Here is a 25,009-nt window from a genome sequence, read left to right on the forward strand (position 1 = left end):
TACACCTTAACACACTCACATACAACACATATTAATACACCTTAACACACTCACATACAACACATATCAATACACCTTAACAGACTCACATACAACACATATTAATACACCTTAACACACTCACATATTAATACATCTTAACACACTCACATATTAATACACCTTAACAGACTCACATACAACACATATTAATACACCTTAACACACTCACATACAACACATTAATACACCTTAACACACTTACATACAACACATATTAATACACCTTAACACACTCACATACAACACATATTAACACACCTTAACACACTCACATACAACACATATTAATACACCTTAACAGACTCACATACAACACATATTAATACACCGTAACACACTTACATACAACACATATTAATACACCTTAACAGACTCACATACAACACATATTAATACACCTTAACACACTCACATACAACACATATTAACACACCTTAACACACTCACATACAGCACATATCAATACACCTTAACAGACTCACATACAACACATATCAATACACCTTAACACACTCACATACAACACATATCAATACACCTTAACACACTCACATACAACACATATCAATACACCTTAACAGACTCACATACAACACATATTAATACACCTTAACACACTCACATATTAATACACCTTAACAGACTCACATACAACACATATTAATACACCTTAACAGACTCACATACAACACATATTAATACACCTTAACACACTCACATACAACACATATTAATACACCTTAACACACTTACATACAACACATATTAATACACCTTAACACACTTACATACAACACATATTAATACACCTTAACACACTCACATACAACACATATTAATACACCTTAACAGACTCACATACAACACATATTAATACACCTTAACACACTCACATACAACACATATCAATACACCTTAACAGACTCACATACAACACATATTAATACACCTTAACAGACTCACATACAACACATATTAATACACCTTAACACACTCACATACAACACATATTAATACACCTTAACACACTCACATACAACACATATCAATACACCTTAACAGACTCACATACAACACATATCAATACACCTTAACACACTCACATACAACACATATCAATACACCTTAACAGACTCACATACAACACATATTAATACACCTTAACACACTCACATATTAATACACCTTAACAGACTCACATACAACACATATTAATACACCTTAACACACTCACATACAACACATATTAATACACCTTAACACACTCACATACAACACATATTAATACACCTTAACACACTTACATACAACACATATTAATACACATTAACACACTCACATACAACACATATTAATACACCTTAACACACTCACATACAACACATATTAATACACCTTAACAGACTCACATACAACACATATTAATACACCTTAACACACTTACATACAACACATATTAATACACCTTAACAGACTCACATACAACACATATTAATACACCTTAACACACTCACATACAACACATATTAATACACCTTAACACACTCACATACAACACATATCAATACACCTTAACAGACTCACATACAACACATATCAATACACCTTAACACACTCACATACAACACATATCAATACACCTTAACAGACTCACATACAACACATATTAATACACCTTAACACACTCACATACAACACATATTAATACACCTTAACACACTCACATACAACACATATTAATACACCTTAACACACTCACAGAAAAAAACATCCACATAAAACACATATTAATACACCTTAACACACTCACATACAACACATATTAATACACCTTAACAGAATCACATACAACACATATTAATACACCTTAACACACTCACACACAACACATATTAATACACCTTAACACACTCACATACAACACATATTAATACACATTAACACATATTAATACACCTTAACACACTTACATACAACACATATTAATACACCTTAACACACTCACATACAACACATATTAATACACCTTAACACACTCACATACAACACATATTAATACACCTTAACAGACTCACATACAACACATATTAATACACCTTAACAGACTCACATACAAAACATATTAATACACCTTAACACACTCACATACAACACATATTAATACACCTTAACAGACTCACATACAACACATATTAATACACCTTAACACACTCACATATTAATACACCTTAACACACTCACATATTAATACACCTTAACAGACTCACATACAACACATATTAATACACCTTAACACACTCACATACAACACATATTAATACACCTTAACACACTTACATACAACACATATTAATACACCTTAACACACTCACATACAACACATATTAATACACCTTAACACACTCACATACAACACATATTAATACACCTTAACAGACTCACATACAACACATACTAATACACCGTAACACACTTACATACAACACATATTAATACACCTTAACAGACTCACATACAACACATATTAATACACCTTAACACACTCACATACAACACATATTAATACACCTTAACACACTCACATACAACACATATCAATACACCTTAACAGACTCACATACAACACATATCAATACACCTTAACACACTCACATTCAACACATATCAATACACCTTAACACACTCACATACAACACATTTCAATACACCTTAACAGACTCACATACAACACATATTAATACACCTTAACACACTCACATATTAATACACCTTAACAGACTCACATACAACACATATTAATACACCTTAACAGACTCACATACAACACATATTAATACACCTTAACACACTCACATACAACACATATTAATACACCTTAACACACTCACATACAACACATATCAATACACCTTAACAGACTCACATACAACACATATCAATACACCTTAACACACTCACATACAACACATATCAATACACCTTAACAGACTCACATACAACACATATTAATACACCTTAACACACTCACATATTAATACACCTTAACAGACTCACATACAACACATATTAATACACCTTAACACACTCACATACAACACATATTAATACACCTTAACACACTCACATACAACACATATTAATACACCTTAACACACTTACATACAACACATATTAATACACATTAACACACTCACATACAACACATATTAATACACCTTAACACACTCACATACAACACATATTAATACACCTTAACAGACTCACATACAACACATATTAATACACCTTAACACACTTACATACAACACATATTAATACACCTTAACAGACTCACATACAACACATATTAATACACCTTAACACACTCACATACAACACATATCAATACACCTTAACAGACTCACATACAACACATATTAATACACCTTAACACACTCACATACAACACATATTAATACACCTTAACACACTCACATACAACACATATTAATACACCTTAACACACTCACAGAAAAAAACATCCACATACAACACATATTAATACACCTTAACACACTCACATACAACACATATTAATACACCTTAACAGAATCACATACAACACATATTAATACACCTTAACACACTCACACACAACACATATTAATACACCTTAACACACTCACATACAACACATATCAATACACCTTAACACACTCACATACAACACATATTAATACACCTTAAAAGACTCACATACAACACATATCAATACACCTTAACACACTCACATACAACACATATTAATACACCTTAACACACTCACATATTAATACACCTTAACAGACTCACATACAACACATATCAATACACCTTAACAGACTCACATACAACACATATCAATACACCTTAACACACTCACATACAACACATATCAATACACCTTAACAGACTCACATACAACACATATTAATACACCTTAACACACTCACATACAACACATATTAATACACCTTAACACACTCACATACAACACATATTAATACACCTTAACACACTCACAGAAACAAACATCCACATACAACACATATTAATACACCTTAACACTCACATACAACACATATCAATACACCTTAACACACTCACATACAACACATATTAATACATCTTAACAGACTCACATACAACACATATTAATACACCTTAACACACTCACATACAACACATATTAATACACCTTAACACACTCACATACAACACATATTAATACACCTTAACACACTCACATACAACACATATTAATACACCTTAACACACTCACATACAACACATATCAATAAACCTTAACACACTCACATACAACACATATTAATACACCTTAACACACTCACATATTAATACACCTTAACAGACTCACACACAACACATATTAATACACCTTAACACACTCACATACAACACATATCAATACACCTTAACAGACTCACGTACAACACATATTAATACACCTTAACACACTCACATACAACACATATTAATACACCTTAACAGACTCACATACAACACATATTAATACACCTTAACACACTCACATACAACACATATTAATACACCTTAACAGAATCACATACAACACATATTAATACACCTTAACACACTCACATACAACACATATTAATACACCTTAACACACTCACATACAACACATATTAATACACCTTAACACACTCACAGAAACAAACATCCACATACAACACATATTAATACACCTTAACACTCACATACAACACATATCAATACACCTTAACACACTCACATACAACACATATTAATACATCTTAACAGACTCACATACAACACATATTAATACACCTTAACACACTCACATACAACACATATTAATACACCTTAACACACTCACAGAAAAAAACATCCACATACAACACATATTAATACACCTTAACACACTCACATACAACACATATTAATACACCTTAACAGAATCACATACAACACATATTAATACACCTTAACACACTCACACACAACACATATTAATACACCTTAACACACTCACATACAACACATATCAATACACCTTAACACACTCACATACAACACATATTAATACACCTTAAAAGACTCATATACAACACATATCAATACACCTTAACACACTCACATACAACACATATTAATACACCTTAACACACTCACATATTAATACACCTTAACAGACTCATATACAACACATATCAATACACCTTAACAGACTCACATACAACACATATCAATACACCTTAACACACTCACATACAACACATATCAATACACCTTAACAGACTCACATACAACACATATTAATACACCTTAACACACTCACATACAACACATATTAATACACCTTAAAAGACTCACATATTAATACACCTTAACACACTCACATACAACACATATTAATACACCTTAACACACTCACATACAACACATATTAATACACCTTAACACACTCACATACAACACATATTAATACACCTTAACACACTCACATACAACACATATTAATACACCTTAACACACTCACAGAAACAAACATCCACATACAACACATATTAATACACCTTAACACTCACATACAACACATATCAATACACCTTAACACACTCACATACAACACATATTAATACACCTTAACACACTCACATATTAATACACCTTAACAGACTCACATACAACACATATTAATACACCTTAACACACTCACACACAACACATATTAATACACCTTAACACACTCACATACAACACATATCAATACACCTTAACAGACTCACATACAACACATATTAATACACCTTAACACACTCACATACAACACATATTAATAGACCTTAACAGACTCACATACAACACATATTAATACACCTTAACAGAATCACATACAACACATATTAATACACCTTAACACACTCACATACAACACATATTAATACACCTTAACACACTCACATACAACACATATTAATACACCTTAACAGAATCACATACAACACATATTAATACACCTTAAAAGACTCACATACAACACATATTAATACACCTTAACACACTCACATACAACACATATTAATACACCTTAACACACTCACATACAACACATATTAATACACCTTAACACACTCACAGAAACAAACATCCATATACAACACATATTAATACACCTTAACAGACTCACATACAACACATATTAAATACACCTTAACACACTCACAGAAACATAGGATGTTAATGAGAGAGTGTGCAGGCCTACCTCCAGGTATGGTACAGGTGTAACAGAAGGCAGTGGGTATTCCTTCAGCTGCCTCTCTTCATCCAGGAACTTGCCAGCCTTTCCATTGTGAGCGGGCTGGAAGAGGCCGTAGTTCAGCACATCCTTCAGGCTGTGGTTCAGAGTACACAGGATATGCTGCTTAGATAACCAGATAGGAGCGTCCACATCGAACTTCATACATTTCTGTAGGGAGAGAGGAGAGAGCAGGGGACAGTTATGAGTGGTTAATAATACAGTGTGTGAATACCTAAACAAATGAAAACACAATCCCAGTGCAACCCTTACACCCCCTTACAGACCACAGTACAGAGAGAGATAAAGGGAGAGAGGAAGGAGAGAGAGATCATGCACATACATATATAATGAACTAAATAATTCACACAGTTATCAAATCATTGATCAATTATTTCCTGCCATAGAGGACACTCAAAAGGGTGGTGCTAGAAACCCTTGACCAGATAAGAGCTTGCAGCACCAGACTCAGGAAGTCAGATTAAACACTGGCATAGGCTCTCCCATCTCAGGCCCCTAGCATACCTGAACATTTAAATGATACATCATGATGCATGCTCTCAATGTTACCCGGAGGTATTGAGGTTAAGTGTCTGGCTCAGGAGCAGGACTGAAGCCAGCTGTGCAATACAGTATTCAGGATATGACCATCAGTGACCATCTGATCAGCAGTCCATCTATTCACGCACACTGTACAGGGTTTATTCCTAATCATACTATAACATTAAAACCGTACATGTTATATACTGTATATAACGTAAAACCTGTTAAGGGAGACCTACAGTGTCGGTAAAACACTTCCATCTAGTTACCACATTGTGGAGCACTGAGCTCTACAGAAAACACAGAAAGAATTCAGAGAGAAGGGAGAGAACGGAGAGAGAAGCGAGGGAGTGAGAGAGCAAACATTGTTTTCAAGAGGTGGACACACCCCACCAGCGGTAAATCAATCCAATACATCACTGCAACATCAGTACACAAGCATCCAACCACAGTACATCTGTTACCTCCCATCAGTACACCACAACCACAGTACATCTGTTACCTTCCATCAGTACACCACAACCACAGTACATCTGTTACCTTCCATCAGTGCACCACAACCACAGTACATCTGTTACCTCCCATCAGTACACCACAACCACAGTACATCTGTTACCTTCCATCAGTACACCACAACCACAGTACATCTGTTACCTTCCATCAGTACACCACAACCACAGCCCCATGTCAATACATAAACATAGAACAAAGCCAGCACAGCTCCGTGTGTACAGTGATAACATCACCATCATATCACCAACACCTCAACTATAAGACACCAGTATCAAAACCACATAGCAGCAGCATCACCCTCCTCCCACTGTCTCTACTCTGTCTTTCACTGTACAATTAAACAAGGCACGCACGCACGCACGCACGCACGCACGCACGCACGCACGCACGCACGCACGCACGCACACACACACACACACACACACACACACACACACACACACAGAGAGAGAGAGACACAGAGCGAGAGAGAGACTGTTATTATCACAGACACTGTCATTCCCTCTTCAGGGACTCCTCTTCTGCTATTTGCTTGCTCAGAGAAAATAGTTTTTCTCCAAACCCTAAAGAACTGACATCAAATAGAGCTTTGAAACCAGCTCCCTCTTACCTTTGAGAAAGACTGTAGTTTACTTTATTTTACAGGACACAGGGAGAGAAAACATTAACGGAAGATAGGCAACCAGAGAACCGAGAGAGAGAGAGGGAGAGATTAAGAGAAATGAGGCCGTCATGGAGGTTGCTGGGGTTGTTTTCAACACACTGTTGAGACAGGTGCACACACACACACTCATCCATGCACTCCTATAATCATCCAAGACAAATGTCCCTAGCTTGAGTGCCAGTCTCTGTGCCACATAAATCCAGGTAGCTGATTTTCTGAAAGAGCTGCAAAATCTGGACCCCTACAAATCAGAAGGGCTAGACAATCTGGACCCTCTCTTTCTAAAATTATCAGCTGAAATTGTTGAAACCCTTATTACTAGCCTGTTCAACCTCTCTTTTTTATCGTCTGAGGTCCCTAAAGATTGGAAAGCTGCAGCGGTCATCCCCCTCTTCAAAGGGGGAGACACTGTAGACCCAAACTGTTACAGAACTATATCCATCCTGCCCTGCCTTTCTAAAGTCTTCGAAGGCCAAGTTAACAAACAGATCACCGACCATTTTGAATCCCACCGTAACTTCTCCACTATGCAATCTGGTTTCCGAGTTGGTCATGGGTGCACCTCAGCCACGCTCAAGGTTCTAAACAATATCATAACCGCCATAGATAAAAGACACTACTGTGCAGCTGTTTTAATCAACCTGGCCAAGGCTTTCGACTCTGTCAATCATCGCATTCTTAACGGCAGACTCAATAGCCTTGGTTTCTCAAATAACTGCCTCGCCTGGTTCACCAACTACTTCTCAGATAGAGTTCAGTGTGTCAAATCGGAGGGCCTGTTGTCCGGACCTCTGGCAGTCTCTATGGGGGTGCCACAGGGTTCAATTCTCAGGCCCACTCTTTTCTCTGTATATATCAATGATATCGCTCTTCCTGCGGTGATTCTCTGATCCCCCTCTATGCAGACGACACCATTCTGTATACATCTGGCCTTTCCTTGGACACTGTGTTAACAAACCACCAAATGAGTTTCAATGTCATACAACTCTCCTTCCGTGGCCTCCAACTGCTCTTAAATGCTAGTAAAACTAAATGCATACTCTTCAACCTATCACTGCCCGCGCCCACCCTCCCGCCTAGCATCACTACTCTGGAGGGTTCTGACTTAGAATATGTGGACAACTATAAATACCTAGGTGTCTGGTGAGACTGTAAACTCTCCTTCCAGACTCACATTAAGCATCTCCAATCCAAAATGAAATCTAGAATTGGCTTCCAATTTCACAACAAAGCCTCCTTCACTCATTTCTGCCAAACATACCTTCGTGAAACTGACTAGCCTACCGATCCTTGACTTCAGCGATGTCATTTACAAAATAGCCTCCAACACTCTACTCAGCAAATTGGTTGTAGTCTATCACAATGCCATCTGTTTTGTCACTAAAGCCCTATATACCAAAAGCCAACATCTCCTTTGGCTGCCTTTTCATCCAGTTCTCTGCTGCCAATGAGTGCAACGAATTGCAAAAATCATTGAAGCTGGAGACTTATATCTCCCTCACTAACTTTAGGCATTAGCTGTCAGAGCAGCTTATCGATCACTGTACCTGTACACAGCCCATCTGTAAATAGCACACCCAACTACCTCATCCCCATATTGTTATTCTTTTTTGTTGTTGCTCTTTTGCACCCCAGTATCTCTACTTGCACATCATCATCTGCACATCTATCACTTCAGAGTTAATGCTAAATTGTAATTATTTCGCCTCTATGGCCTATTTATTGCCTTACCTCCCTAACCTTACTACATTTGCACACACTGTACATAGATTTTTCTATTGTGTTTTTGACTGTACGTTTGTTTATCCCATGTGTAACTCTGTGTTGTTTGTGTCGCACTGCTTTGCTTTATCTTGGCCAGGTCGCAGTTGCAAGTGAGAATTTGTTCTCAACTGGCCTACCTGGTTAAATAACAGTGAAATAAATAAAATAAAAATTCGGTATGACAATTCCACAGGGAGTTGGCCAGAGAGCAGAAACAGACTGGCACCCAGGCAAAGAAATGCCCTCTCGGGGACAATAAAGTATATCCTAGGTACGCACGCACGCACGCACGCACGCACGCACGCACGCACGCACGCACACACACACACACACACAGTACCAGTCAAAAGTTTGGACACACCTACTCATTCATGTGTTTTTCATTCTTTTTACTATTTTATACATTGTAGAATAATAGTGAAGACATCAAAACTATAAAATAACACATATGGAATCATGTAGTAACCAAAAAAGTGTTAAAGAAATATAAAATATATTTTATGTTTGAGATTCTTCAAAGTAGACACCCTTTGCCTTGATAGCTTTGCACACTCTTGGCATTCTCTCAACCATCTTCACCTGGAATGTGTTACCACTAACACAGAAGCAGAGACTGAGTGTGAGCCACCTGCAGATAGAGATACACCATGCCTGTCATAAAGAAGTTTAGGGAGCATTGGAGTTTCCTGAGAACAGGTTTTCTCTCCGCATCAACAGCTTGACCAAAGAGGACCTGGGTTCTTACTTTGTGTGCTTACTAATGGAGGGAGAGCATTGTTTGCCGCTCATTCTATATTTGTGGATTCTTACACAGATTTTCCTAGCTCAGTGGGAGAGGAAGCTGCGGGACCACTTCCGCATCAACTTCACACTCCACTGATGACCTGTGCTCTGCTGGGGATGGTCTGTGTTGTAATCGCTGTGAACCTGAAGACCAAGAGAAGAGACCGGGCTTTCCTGAAGACCAAGAGGATTGCAGCCAAGGTGCAGGGGCAGCAGAGCGGAAGTAGAGAGAAAATGAGGAAGAGAGGAGAATGAAGGAGAGAGAAGAGTGAAGGTGATCTTGGGACAAGTTTAAGAGAAAGATATGTCAGATTTTTGATAAGACAAATTCACATTAATGTTTGTAACCAATATTATACACTATCTGTCAATGGGTATTCTGCACCAATGACATTGTATTACACTTTTTAAACTAATGATTCAATGTACAATAGTTCTAAATCCCTTCTCCAGAGATCTGAAAGGAAACATGAAGTAAACTGCAAATGAAATAGTGGAAATGGTTGAGTGTTTTAGTTAGGGTTCTTTTCATGGTAAAACATTTCAAGTATTTTTCCCTGCTACTGCTTCCTCACATAAAGAAAGCAACCTTTGAAAGATGATTTGATATTTGATATTATAGAACAGAGAACACATACTCTTTTGTCAAATGCCATTGTCCACAGCTGCATTTAGTCTGCGTAAAATTCCACAATTGTTTACTGCTCCAGCTATGGAATACTTCCTGACAAATCAAACTGACTTCTTCCACTGCTCTATGTTAGCTACATACAGTATTTCAGTCTGAGACTGCCAAGTTGTTTGTGGTGATGTCAAATGGAGGGGTGTCGTACAAAACAAAGTCATCTCTAAACAGACTATCAAAGCCAATGATGTTCTTTCAAAATGCTTCTTCACCCACATGTGTTTTGGCTCTGGCCCAACCCATCGTTTTTTGGGACCAATCAGAATGGTTAGAATGTGTTTGCGCTTTTGAATTGTCGGGGAGGTCCAGATTCATTGCGGAGAAGAAACTAACATCCATGAGCGTGACGTATCGTTTGGCTGGAGCAAGAAGTATTCTAAGACCTGATTCAGCTAATCAAGGTCTTGAGGATCCTCCCTAGAGCTGGGGTAAAATCCTGCAGATGGGTATCTATCTCCCCAGGAGGGGGAAAACACAAACCTCTCTATGGATGCTGTGACCAAGTTATGGTCCAAAAATATGGCAGAGCTATCAATAAAAAACGATAAGTAGAGTCAAGAGGCTCCCCACTGTCTGGTGTGAAACACCATAGCATTCTCAGTACCATTGTTGTCTACACTGAGGCTGGACAGACCTTCAGCGCCCTTTCTTCTCTTACAGTTTCATTTTCATCCAAATAGATTTTCCCTCTCTCCTTTCTGTTTCCTCCCTTCTTCATATCCAGTAAAGTCTGCCTTCTCTGTCTACTGTTTTGTGCAGCTAACACTCCTCTCCATCCTTACCCTCTCTCCCTCTTCTCCCATATCTGCTAACCCTCTTTCCCTCCTCTTCCATTATCATCTTTTCTCCCTTTTCTCCCCCTCCCTCCAGCCACCCCTTTTGCATCCTCTCTCTCCCTAAAGAATATCTCCCTCCTCCCTTTCTTCCTCTATGAACTGCAGTGCAGGGTCAGCCTGACAAGATAGAATAGAGAGAGAGAAAGAAAGAGGGGGGGGGGGGTAGAGAAGAAAGTACATGATAACATGTAAACAAGTATGAATATGCATGGAAGAGAAAGAAAGAAAAAGATGCCCGGTCCCCTGAGAGAGAAAAGGAGCGGGAGGTGAATGAAAAAGAGACAGATAGTTACTACCATCCTTACTCAGCACTTTCTTCACTTACAGCAGTGATTAGTCGGTGAGATGACAGTAGAGAACAGAAGAGGACATACAGTACCTTCAGAAAGAATTGACACCCCTTTACTTTTTCCACATTTTGTTGTGTTACAAAGTGGGAATAAAATGGATTACAATGTTTTGGTCCACGATCTACACAAACTGCTCTAATGTCAAAGTGGAAGAAAAATTCTAGCATTTGTAAAAAAAGGAATAAAAAATAGAACACTAATGTATCTTGATTAGACAAAAATGAATCCCCCTGAGTCAATACATGTTAGAATCTTTGGAAGCGATTACAGCTTTGAGTCTTTCTGGGTAAGTCTCTAAGAGCTTTGCAAACCTGGATTGTACAATATTTGCACATTATGCTTAAAAAATACTTCAAGGTCTGTCAAGTTGGTTGTTGATCATTGCTAGACATCCATTTTCAGGTCTTGCCATCAATTTTCAAGACGATTTAAGTCAATACTGTAACTAGGCCACTCAGGAACATTCAACGTTGTCATGGTAAGCAACTCCAGTGTATATTTGGCCTAGTGTTTTAGGTTATTGTCCACCTGCTGAAAGGTGAATTTGTCTACGCTGTCTGTTGGAAAGTAGACTGAATCAAGTTTTCCTCTAGGATTTTGCCTGTGCTTAGCTCTATTTTATTTATTTTATCCTAAAGAAAACTCCATAGTTGTTGCCGATGACAAGCATACCCATAACATGATGCAGTTACCACCATGCTTGAAAATATGAGGAGTGGTACTCAGTGATGTGATGTATTTGCCCCAAACATAACGCTTTGTATTAAGGACATATTTTTTTTGCAGTTTCACTTTAGTGCCTTATTGCAAACAGGATAAACAGGATAAACTCCCTAACTACCAATAGGTGGTGTTCTTTGCAAGGCATTGGAAAACCTCCCTGCTCTTTGTGGTAGAATCTGTGTTTGAAATTCATTGCTCGACTGAGGGACCTGAAAGATACAGTACATTCTGAAAGTATTCAGAGCCCTTGACCTTTTCCACATTTTGTTGCGTTACAGCCTTTTTCTAAATTGGATTAAATAAAAAAAATCCTCATCAACCTACACATAGCACCCCATAATAGAAAGAGAATACACATTTGTTTTGTGCAAATGTATTAAAAATAAAAACAGAAATACCCTATTTACATAAGTATTCAGACCCTTTGCTATGAGACTCTAAATTGAGCTCAGGTGCATCCTGTTTCCATTGATCGACCTTGAGATGTTTCTACAACTTGATTGGAGTTCACCTGTCGTAAATTCAAATGATTGGACATGATTTGGAAAGGAACACACCTGTCTACGCAAGGTCCCACAGTTGACAGTGCATGTCAGAGCAAAAACAAAGCCATGAGGTAAAATCAAGCCATGAGTGGTAGCAGCATCATGCTGTGGGGATGTTTTTCAGCGGCATGGACCGGGAGACTAATCAGGATCGAGGGAAAGATGAACGGAGCAAAGTACAGAGAGATCCTTGATGAAAACCTGCTCCAGAGCGCTCAGAACCTCAGACTGGGGCAAAGGTTCACCTTGTAAGAGGACAACAACCCTAAGCACACAGCCAAGACAACGCAGGAGTGGCTCTGAATGTCTCTGAATGTCCTTGAGTGGCCCAGCCAGCGACGCTCCCCATCCAACCTGACAGAGCTTGAGAGGATCTGCAGAGAAAAATGGGAGGAACTCCCCAAATAGAGGCGTGCCAAGCTTGTAGTGTCATACCCAAGAAGACTCGAGGCTTTAATCGCTGCCAAGGCTGCTTCAACAAAATACTGAGTAAAGGATCTGATCTGAATCTGAATTCAAATAAATTCATCTCACTAAGACTTTCAGTGTTTTATTTTTAATACAATTGCAAACATTTCTAAAAACCTGCTTTTGCTTTGTCATTATGGGGTATTGTGTATCGATTGAGAGAGATTATACGCAATCATACCAAGAAACTGTCCAAAGGTCCTTTGAAAGCTTCTTATGAGTGAGCCATGCTGTGGACATTATAAAACGGAGACATTTGGATGAGCTTATCTCAGTGGACATATATGGGCCAGGCCCTACCCCAGATTTTTTTACACAGGGCATGACAGAGAGAGGTGATGGAGGAAATACAGTGGTTTCTCCACTAAAGGTTTTGTGATTATGCTGCAGGATTTAGAGGTAATTTGTGGTTTAGTACGGTGCCCTGCGTCACCACTTCATTGCTCCAGACCAGCGCAAGATGGAGTTAGAGCACGGATTATGCTTTTGGGTAATACTGTGTCTCTAACTGACAATGAATGGGTGACATAAACCGAAATAGAAACTGATAATTGTGCACGACTTCAGTATTACTTACTAAAACTGTTGTTACACTAAGGTTTTTATAATTTTATTTTGTTAAAATTATTTTGCTCTTACTGTAGTACTGTAGCCCTCTCCTGACCAGGGAAGAAATGAGAAGAGGTGATGGGGTAGAGAGAAGAGAGGATATACTGTCTGTTTCTCCCTAGACAACCCACAGTCAAGACAGATGACATATACACCAATTAACAGCTCTGGCTGCCAGACTAGAGATGACTAAAGGTGAGAAATACATTTAGTATGAGTACCTCTCCTGGCTCAAAATAAAATATATTTTCTAACAACTAACAATTTATCTCTACCAGCATATTGGAATCAATGGAATAGTCACAAAAATGCTTTTGTAAAGAGTTTATAGACTTGAATACCACAGCACATCCTGAAGGGTTGTCTTGTCACCAGAGCAACCGAGCATAGCGGAAAATAACATTGTTATATTCAAAAGGACATCAATGGCACTATACACAGCTAATCCTTCGCTTAACCTTAACATTTTAACGTAACTCCTAACCTTAACCTTAATCCTAAATCCCTAACCCCTAGCCTAGCTAATGTTAGCCAGCTTGCTAACGTTAGCATTAACTCCTAGCCACCTAGTCAATGTTAGCCACAACAAATTGAATTTCGGAACATACGTTTTTCAAATTTGTAAGATATTGTACATTTTCCAGATTCGTAATTTATTGTAGATTTTGCAAATTCGTAACATATCATAAGAAATGGATGATGGACAACCATAAATTAATACATACCATAAGAAACGTAAGATATACAGTACCAGTCAAACGTTTGGACACACCTACTCATTTAAGGGTGTTCTTTATTTTTACTATTTTCTACATTGTATAATAATAGTGAAGACAGCAAATCAATGAAATAACACATATGGAATTATGTGGTATCCAAAAAAGGGTTAAACAAATCTAAATATATTTTATATTCTTCAAAGTAGCCACCCTTTGCCTTGATGACAGCTTTGCACACTCTTGGCATTCTCTCAACCAGCTTTACCTGGAATGCTTTTCCAACAGTCTTGAAGGAGTTCCTCACTCTGCCGTCCAACTCTTCCCAAACCATCTCAATTGGGTTAAGGTCGGGTGATTGTGGAGACCAGGTCATCTGATACAGCACTCCATCACTCTTTCTGTGTAAGGGTCAGCCTGGAGGTGTGTTGGGTCATTGTCCTGTTGAAAAACAAACGATAGTTCCACTAAGCGCAAACCAGGTGGGATGGCGTATCGCTGCAGAATGCTGTGGTAGCCATGCTGGTTATGTGTGCCTTGAATTCAAAATAAATCACGGACAGTGTCAGCAGCAAAGCACCCCACACCATCAGACCTTCTCCTTCATGCTTCACGGTGGGAGCCACGCATGCGGAGATCATCCGTTCACCTACTCCACGTCTCACAAAGACACGGCGGTTGGAACCAAACATCTCAAATTTGGACTCATCAGACCAAAGTACAGATTTCCAGCGGTCTAATGTCCATTGCTTGCGTTTCTTGGCCCAAGCAAGTCTCTTCTTATTATTGGTGTCCATTAGAAGTGGTTTCTTTGCAGCAATTCAACCATGAAGGCCTGATTCACACAGTCTCCTCTGAACAGTTGATGTTGATATGTGTATGTTACTTGAACTCTGAAGCATTTATTTATGCTGCAATTTCTGAGGCTGATAACTCTAATGAACTTATCTTCTGTAGCAGAGGTAACTCTGGGTCCTTTCCTGTGGCGGTCCTCATGAGAGCCAGTTTCATCATAGCCCTTGATGGTTTTTTGTGACTTCACTTGATGAAACTTTCAAAGTTCTTGACATTTTCCGGATTGACTGACCTTCATGTGTTAAAGTAATGGACTGTCGTTTCTCTTTGCTTATTTGAGCTGTTCTTGGTCTTTTACCAAATAGGGCTATCTTCTGTATACCACCCATACCTTGTCACAACACAACTGATTGGCTCAAACGCATTAGGAAGGAAAGAAATTCCACAAATGAACTTTTAACAAGGCACACCTGTTACTTGAAATGCATTCCAGGTGACTCCCTCATGAAGCTGAGAATGCAAAAAGCTGTCATCAAGGCAAAGAGTGGCTATTTTGAAGAATCTCAAATAATATATATATATATATATGCCAAGAGTGTGCAAAACTGTCAAAGGCAAAGGGTGGCTACTTTGAAGAATATAAAATATATTTAGAATTGTTTAACCTGTTTGGGCTGGTTAAACAATTCTAAATATATATATTTTTCCAAACAACGATTGTTCTTGACAAAGGACACCTTGTCCAACATTCTGATGGAAGATCAGCAAAAGTAAGAAACATTTTATGATGCTATTTCATATATCTGTCGTGCATGTGAACTAGTCGCCGGCGCACAACTTTGGGGTACTCTAGCTATACCGAAGCTGGATGTCGTAATGAAGTTATTTTTTAGAATTCTAACACTGCGATTTCATTAAGAACTAATGGATCTATCATTTCCTATACAACATGTATTTTTTTGTTATGTTTATGAATTACTATTTGGTCAGAATATGTGTGTCAGAAAGTGTCAGAAAAATATCGTTGTTTAGACGTTGTGGAAAAAGTAGCTAAAATAGCAACATGTATAACCACTGATTTCAGCTCTAAATATGCACATTTTCGAACAAAACATAAGTGTATGCATAACCTGATGTTATAGGACTGTCATCTGATAAAGAATATCAAGGTTAGTCAAAAATGATATATCTTTTACTGGTTTGTTACAATCGCTAACTTTTACTGCTGGGAAATGGCTTGTCTTTCTGGCTATTGTGGTAAGCTAATATAACGCTATATTGTGTTTTCGCTGTAAAACACTTAATAAATCGGAAATATTGGCTGGAATCACAAGATGCCTGTCTTTCATTTGCTGTACACTATGTATTTTTCAGAAATGTTTTATGATGAGTAATTAGGTATTTGACCTAATAATTGACTGTAATTATTATGGCTGCTTTCGGTGCAATTTCTGATTGTAGCTGCAATGTAAACTATGATTTATACCTGAAATATGCACATTTTTCGAACAAAACATAGATTTATTGTATAACATGTTATAAGACTGTCATCTGATGAAGTTGTTTGTTGGTTAGTTTGGTTGGTTCTTGGTTAGTTAGTTTGGCTTTGTGCATGCTACCTGTGCTGTGAAAAATGTCTGTCCTTTTTTTGTATTTGCTGGTGAGCTAAAATAAATATACGTGCTGTTTTCGCTGTAAAACATTTTAAAAATCGGACATGTTGGCTGGATTCACAAGATGTGTACCTTTCATTTGCTGTATTGGACTTGTTAATGTGTGAAAGTTAAATATTTAAAAAATATATATTTTGAATTTCGCGCCCTGCACTTGAGCTGGCTGTTGTCATAAGTGTACCGACGTCGGGCTTGCAGCCAGAAGAAGTTAACACTTTTTTGGTTACTACATGATTCCATATGTATTATTTAATAGTTGTGTCTTCGAAAATAGTAAAAACAAAGAAAAACCCTTGAATGCTTACGCATGTCCAAACTTTTGACTGGTACTGTATACTAAATCAAGTGTTTCGGATTTACGTACAGAATAATACAAAATGCTCTGAAACCAGGTTGCTACACAGCACGGTAGACACACACACACACACACACACACACACACACACACACACACACACACACACAGTGTGTCATATTCAACATGATATCAGTGCCATTAGACTCGCTTTAACAAGAGACGCTGAAATGCAATTTCACACACGGGAAATAATGCTCAAATCTACGATCAGTTATGCATCAAAACACACACACTCAAAGTAAGCCATGCACAATTTAATAAAGTATTATGCATCATGCAGAGTAGATAGTTCATGGCGAATTCATGGCACAAAAATGACTTAACACTTCTCTATCTTTCTATGGAAGTGACATCCTTTATAGAATGATACATTTACTCAATGCATTATGTCTTTATCAAAACAGCTTGTATCGAACAACAACAATGGCAGTGGAGTTTGCATTAGTGGACTATTTCACTGGTTTGTTTGTATGCTACCTGGCAAGACCAAAATAGCTCAGCTCTAATGTTTAAAATAACTTGATATACGAATTTGACCCAGTACTGCTATACAATCAATAACATAAATATTCCACTAGCTACAGTTGAAGTTGGAAGCTTACATACACATTAGCCAAATACATTTAAACTCAGTTCTTCACAATTCCTGACATTTGATCCTTGTAAAAATGTCCTGTCTTAGGTCAGTTAGGATCACCACTTTATTTTAACAATGTGAAATGTCAGAATAATAGTAGAGAGACTGATTTATTTCAGCTTTTATTTCTTTCATGCACATTTGTGGCCTGCTGGAGGTCATTTTGCAGGGCTCTGGCAGTGCTCCTCCTTGCACAAAGGCGGAGGTAGCGGTCCTGCTGCTGGGTTGTTGCCCTCCTACGGCCTCCTCCACGTCTCCTGATGTACTGGCCTGTCTCCTGGTAGCGCCTCCATGCTCTGGACACTACGCTGACAGACACAGCAAACCTTCTTGCCACAGCTTGCATTGATGTGCCATCCTGGATGAGCTGCACTACCTGAGCCACTTGTGTGGGTTGTAGACTCCGTCTCATGCTACCACTAGAGTGAAAGCACCGCCAGCATTCAAAAGTGACCAAAACATCAGCCAGGAAGCATAGGAATTGAGAAGTGGTCTGTGGTCACCACCTGCAGAACCACTCCTTTATTGGGGGTGTCTTGCTAATTGCCTATAATTTCCACCTTTTGTCTATTCCATTTGCACAACAGCATGTGAAATTTATTGTCAATCAGTGTTGCTTCCTAAGTGGACAGTTTGATTTCACAGAAGTGTGATTGACTTGGAGTTACATTGTGTTGTTTAAGTGTTCCCTTTATTTTTTTGAGCAGTGTATTTTTGTTCAGTAGTAAAGTAGCATCCAAGCATTCCTTCAATCTTGGCAGATATGCAAATGACATTTTCATGACAAGAGTGTGTGAGAAGAAAACAATCAGCGTCTCGCTAACTAACTTATTCATGCTGAGTGACAAATGAGACTGCAGAGAATCAGTCACGTTTTGGGGCCTATAATTAAAAGTTACAGCTAGGGAAAAGTTTGTTAGGGCGCTCGCTGGGGTGTGGAGAGAGCACACACACACACACACGGACACACGGCTTATGTACGCAAATACAGTACAGATTATTTGGGAGATTACATAGCCCCTTTGCCTGTACCTCTTATATGATACCAATATCTCCTTTTCATTTGGGATTGAGGCTTTCAGGCTACTTCTAAAACATCATGGAAACACATCCGGACACATTTGGCCAACCCTAACACCATCTCTATCTGGTTTTCCCATTGATTCCATTTCATGTTCCATCACATGGTTAAATAAAGCACCATTGATGCAGTAGAGATCTGGAGGACACAACTGGTTGTGACCAGAAGTTAATATATGCCAATATATCATCCAAAGAACGGCTTCGAGGGAATTATCACTTTTACACAATAGGTTACCAACATACTCAAATAATGATTGACATATTTTCATTAGAAACATTATTTTGATTCATTTATTCATACTATTTAATCCTTCCAAAAGAAATAGTCCCAACACAAATCTAGGGTTGCTACCCAAGCTGGCTGGTCATTTGTTCTATCAGTTCGGTTGCCGGAGACCCGACCCAGTCATTCAGTTTTTTGGTTCTGTATCTATGGACGCAACCCCGTCGTTCGTTCTAAATGTTCCATTGCTATACTGACTGGCAACGTTCTAATCCCTTGCTTGCTAGCTAGCCAACTATGGCTAACTTACAGTCACATCAAACAGTACAGACAGAATAACAACAAAGTAGCTACATTTGCATTTGTTTAAGCTGTTTTCTAGTGACATTTATTTGGATACATCCATAACATGGCATAGAAAATGTTCTCTCGTCAGGACACTTTTGTTTGAGAGCTGTAGCCAACAACACAACTAAGACAATCACTTCCAACTGCAGCAGAAAAGACTGCAAACTAGCTGCACACCATTTCATTTGACCTGTTTGCGATTTATAGTTCTTTGTATACAGTGCATTCGGAAAGTATTCAGACCCCTTCACATTTTGTTTCGTTACAGCCTTATCCTAAAATGGATGAAATTGTTTTGTGTCATCATCAATCTACACACACTACCCCATAATGATAAAACAAAAACAGGTTTTTAGATATGTTTTAGACATCCCGGCTCCCGACACGTTCATTACTATGGGAATATTGAAACAATGTTGCAAATGTCTGAGACAGACAGCAAGGTTTATACAAATCTTCGCTGTTGAAAACTAAATGTCAGTATAAAATAACTGTGAGATAATGTCTAGATGCTTTTATAGTGGAGATCAAGTTTATAAATTGTCTGGCTGGGTTGATGAGACAGTGGATTGTGCAGTCACATGGAACAGAGTAAATGGGCATTTTAACGTCATAGATTTAGCCGGTGGTAACTTGTGGAATGACATGGGCTGGAATGCTTTTTTAACCAATTACCATTCAGGATTAGACCCACCAGTTGTATAATATATTATTATTATCATCCTCCTTATCCATCTGCGTGCAGAGACAGTGGGTGAGGAGTGACAGAGCCACTATTTCAGTTACAGCTGCTCTCTCTTAAATGGGCCATTTTGTGATGGTTTGATTTTGGAGATGCTGAGACAGAAAGGATAGTGTGTGTGTGCCTGTGCACACGTTAAATCCATGTGGAAAGTCTACATTATGGACTTTTACTGAAGTCTATGCTTGGGCAGCATATTATCTATATACTGGGGTAGTTCAAAAAAGCCACGGGGTGGTTGTTCAATACCGTCAATACCATTGAAACTACATTATATGGCTATTTCAGCCACACCCGTTGCTGACAGCTATATAAAATCTAGCACGAAGCCATGCAATCTCCATAGACAAACATTGGCAGTAGAAGAGCTCAGTGACTTTCAATGTGGCACAGTCGTAGGATGCCACCTTTCCAACAAGTCAGTTCGTCAAATTTCTGCCCTGCTAGAGCTGCCCCGGTCAACTGTAAGTGCTGTTATTGTGAAGTGGATACGTCTAGCAGCAACAACGGCTCAACCACGAAGTGGTAGGCCACACAAGCTCACAGAATGAGACTGCCGATTGCTGAACCACATAGCGTGTAGAAATCGTCTGTCCTCGGTTGCAAAACTCACTACCGACTCACTACTGAGTCAGCACAATAACTGTTCGTTGGGAGCTTCATGAAATGGGTTTCCATGGCCGAGCACCCGCACACAAGCATAAGATCACCATGCGCAATGCCAAGCGTCTGCTGGAGTGGTGTAAAGCTTGCCGCCATTGGACTCTGGAGCAGAGGAAATGCGTTCTCTGGAGTGATGAATCATGCTTCGCCATCTTGCAATCCGATGGATGAATCTGAGTTTGGTGGATGCCAGGAGAACGCTACCTGCCCCAATGCATAGTACCAACTGTAAAGCTTGGTGGAGGAGGAATAACGGTCTGGGGCCGTTTTTCATGGTTTGGGCTAGGCCCCTTAGTTCCAGTGAAAGGAAATCTTAACGCTACAGCATACGATGACATTCTAGACCAGCCTTTCTTAAAGTATGGGTCGCGACTGAAAGTGGGTTGAGGACCTGTTAATGATTGGTTGCGATGTGTCAGAATAAATGTATAATTATTTAATGAATTACTGGAATTGATTTGGCCAAGTGTAACTGCGCTCTCTGTTCAGTGTGCTCTCTGCTTAGCAGCGGTGTCTCTGTTCAGTTTGGCAGCTGCACGAGTGGGAGATGCCCGTGTGCTTTGTGGTTAAGCAGATATTTTTTCTGCAGTTTTCTTGAAGACACTCCGCGACCCACACGCTGTAGCGTTGTCGTTCAGCAGCAGATGATGCACTGTCAGCCACTGACTTGTCATTCCCACTCGCCATCACTCACCTCTGTTATCAAATGGACTCAAGCTAGCCACAAGTTCTGACTGAGCTCAATTGTCATGAAATGCAAATACAGCGATGGTTTGTCTCGCATGGTTTCATACAAATGTAACTACCTGGGTGTCGGGGTGTGTGAAATCAGACGCAGCAACAGCAGAGCTTCAATGCGGTGATTTTTAATTCCCAACCGGCAAACCAAAATGTCCAACACGGACTTACTGGGTGTCATAAACACCTGTCTACTAATACGGGAGACAGACCCAGTATACAATACAATACACCACTCCCAAAATCCACAGCTACAGACGAACAATCCCGCACAAATAAGCATACAGGCTGGCTGACTAATAAAGCCACACTAATTACCAATTAACTCAAACCAGGTGATACAAATAAACACATAAGGAGGGGGAGGAAAAATAGTCAGTGGCAGCTAGTAGGCCGGTGACGACGACCGCCGAGCGCCACCCAAACGGGAAGGAGAGCCTGCCTCGGTTGAAGTCGTGACAACAAACTTTGAGAAATAACGAGGAGAGCCCACAATTTGTTTTGTGTGGGGAAGTGCTGTTGTGGAAATTCATACTGAGAGACTTTGTCATTTCTTCAAACAATAATCTTTATTTAATATAGATTATTATTTCAATAATGAATACCGAGTAGCCTAACCTTTACAGACAATGCAGAGTTTGTATATAGCTGACACTAAAGATGCTTAGTCATGGCTGGTTCCACCCCTCCCATGCAGATTGGAGTTCATCCTGGGTTCATGCCGTTTTAACCTGAACCCGGCTTAGTTTCCCATATGCCAAGGTGATTAGAACAATAAGGGATTGTTCTAAACTCTTCCAGGCTCTCCTCTATCTCAGTTACCCACACCACATCTTGTCTATGGAATGCCAGCTTTAGGTTTGTATCACCAAGTCATTGTCAGCTCAAGCTATCTCTAGTAAAACCCATTTTCCTTGACCACATGCCGAGACTAACTGCAGGAAGCTAGAATGGAAACCATCCCTTTACAGAAACACACCATTTAATAGAACAGTAATGTATTACTATTAGTTAAGTATATAATCGTTAACTATTAATATCAAACACATCAGGTAAATGTGTAATTTTTCCTTCGCAGTGCTTAGCAATGAGTCTCTAAACGAACAAATTAATAAGACGGCACGTCCTGGCCTAACATCCATAGCATGACGGTCAGCCCAGGGAGTTCTTTCAGAACAGGGCAGAATGCTTCAGGAAACAGTGCTTCGGCAGTGGAAAAGTAAGTCAACTAGCAAGGCATTGTTGTCAATGTATAACAGGTGATGATAATCAGAAATAAGGTAGTCTCTCAGAAGTAAATGTGAGTTTCTCTTTCAAACAATCTCCTGGCCTTGTACACAGCTAATAGCTAACATTAGCCAAAGCAAGCTAGCTAGCTACTGATGTGCAACCCTAAGTAACAGTACAGATGGAGATACAAAATGATCAGGCCTACTGTACATTTTACTGTAGAAATTATTGTTGAAAACAAGTCTACGTTGGAACTGTTGCTGTTAAAATATACTTTTTACTCTGAACTGGACTAAAACTGATTTAAGCAAGATGCTTTTTGAAGCAAACACACACAACTACAGCAGGAAGTGGTCTCCTGCCTGACTGAGAAAGCAGTAGATGTTCTGATCCAGTTTTGCACCACATACTTGTCAGGGTTCTCAACTCTGGCATACTTAAAAACAAATACAGAAACAGACTCAATACTGAGCATGACCTCAGTTCTGCACTGTCAACTTCAACCAGCCACACACACCTCTCATTAGGACTGTGTGTGTTTTCTGGTTTACATCTGTATGATATGATCAATCAGTTTATTCCAGTTCAGAATAAAACTATTTATTGTATTTTAACAGCAACAGTTCCAAACTAGACTTTTTTCCCCCAACAATACTTTCTGTAGTAAAATGTACAGTAGGTCTGATAATGTTTCATCTGTACTGATACTTAGGGTTGCACTATCAAACACTGAGCATTTGTGTGTGTGTTCTGTTATACATCTGTGTGATGTGATCAATCAGTTTAATCCAGTTCATGTAATGCCCGGGGTGTAGTGGAGGAAGGAGTCAGACGCAGGAGACAGAGAGCTCAGAGTAGCGTAATTTTAATCACCACAGAGGTGAACACGACGCCACTACAACCAAATGCCCCAACACACAAGGGGAACTAATAGTAACGGAAATATAACGTACACG

General features: G+C 39.0%; 1 protein-coding gene across 3 annotated transcripts in view; it reads right to left on the reverse strand.

Annotated features, from left to right (window-relative positions):
* LOC129862219 (SH3 and multiple ankyrin repeat domains protein 3-like) overlaps positions 1 to 25,009 on the reverse strand; it is a 423,372-nt gene that overhangs the window by 284,992 nt on the left and 113,371 nt on the right. For all 3 annotated transcript variants that reach the window (XM_055933651.1, XM_055933649.1, XM_055933650.1), the window contains exon 3: positions 6,332 to 6,535. In XM_055933651.1, the coding sequence (XP_055789626.1) occupies positions 6,332 to 6,535 (204 nt within the window). The remainder of the gene's footprint in view (positions 1 to 6,331; positions 6,536 to 25,009) is intronic.

The sequence above is a fragment of the Salvelinus fontinalis genome, chromosome 9 (assembly GCF_029448725.1).
Source record: "Salvelinus fontinalis isolate EN_2023a chromosome 9, ASM2944872v1, whole genome shotgun sequence".
Taxonomy (NCBI): Eukaryota; Metazoa; Chordata; class Actinopteri; order Salmoniformes; family Salmonidae; genus Salvelinus; species Salvelinus fontinalis.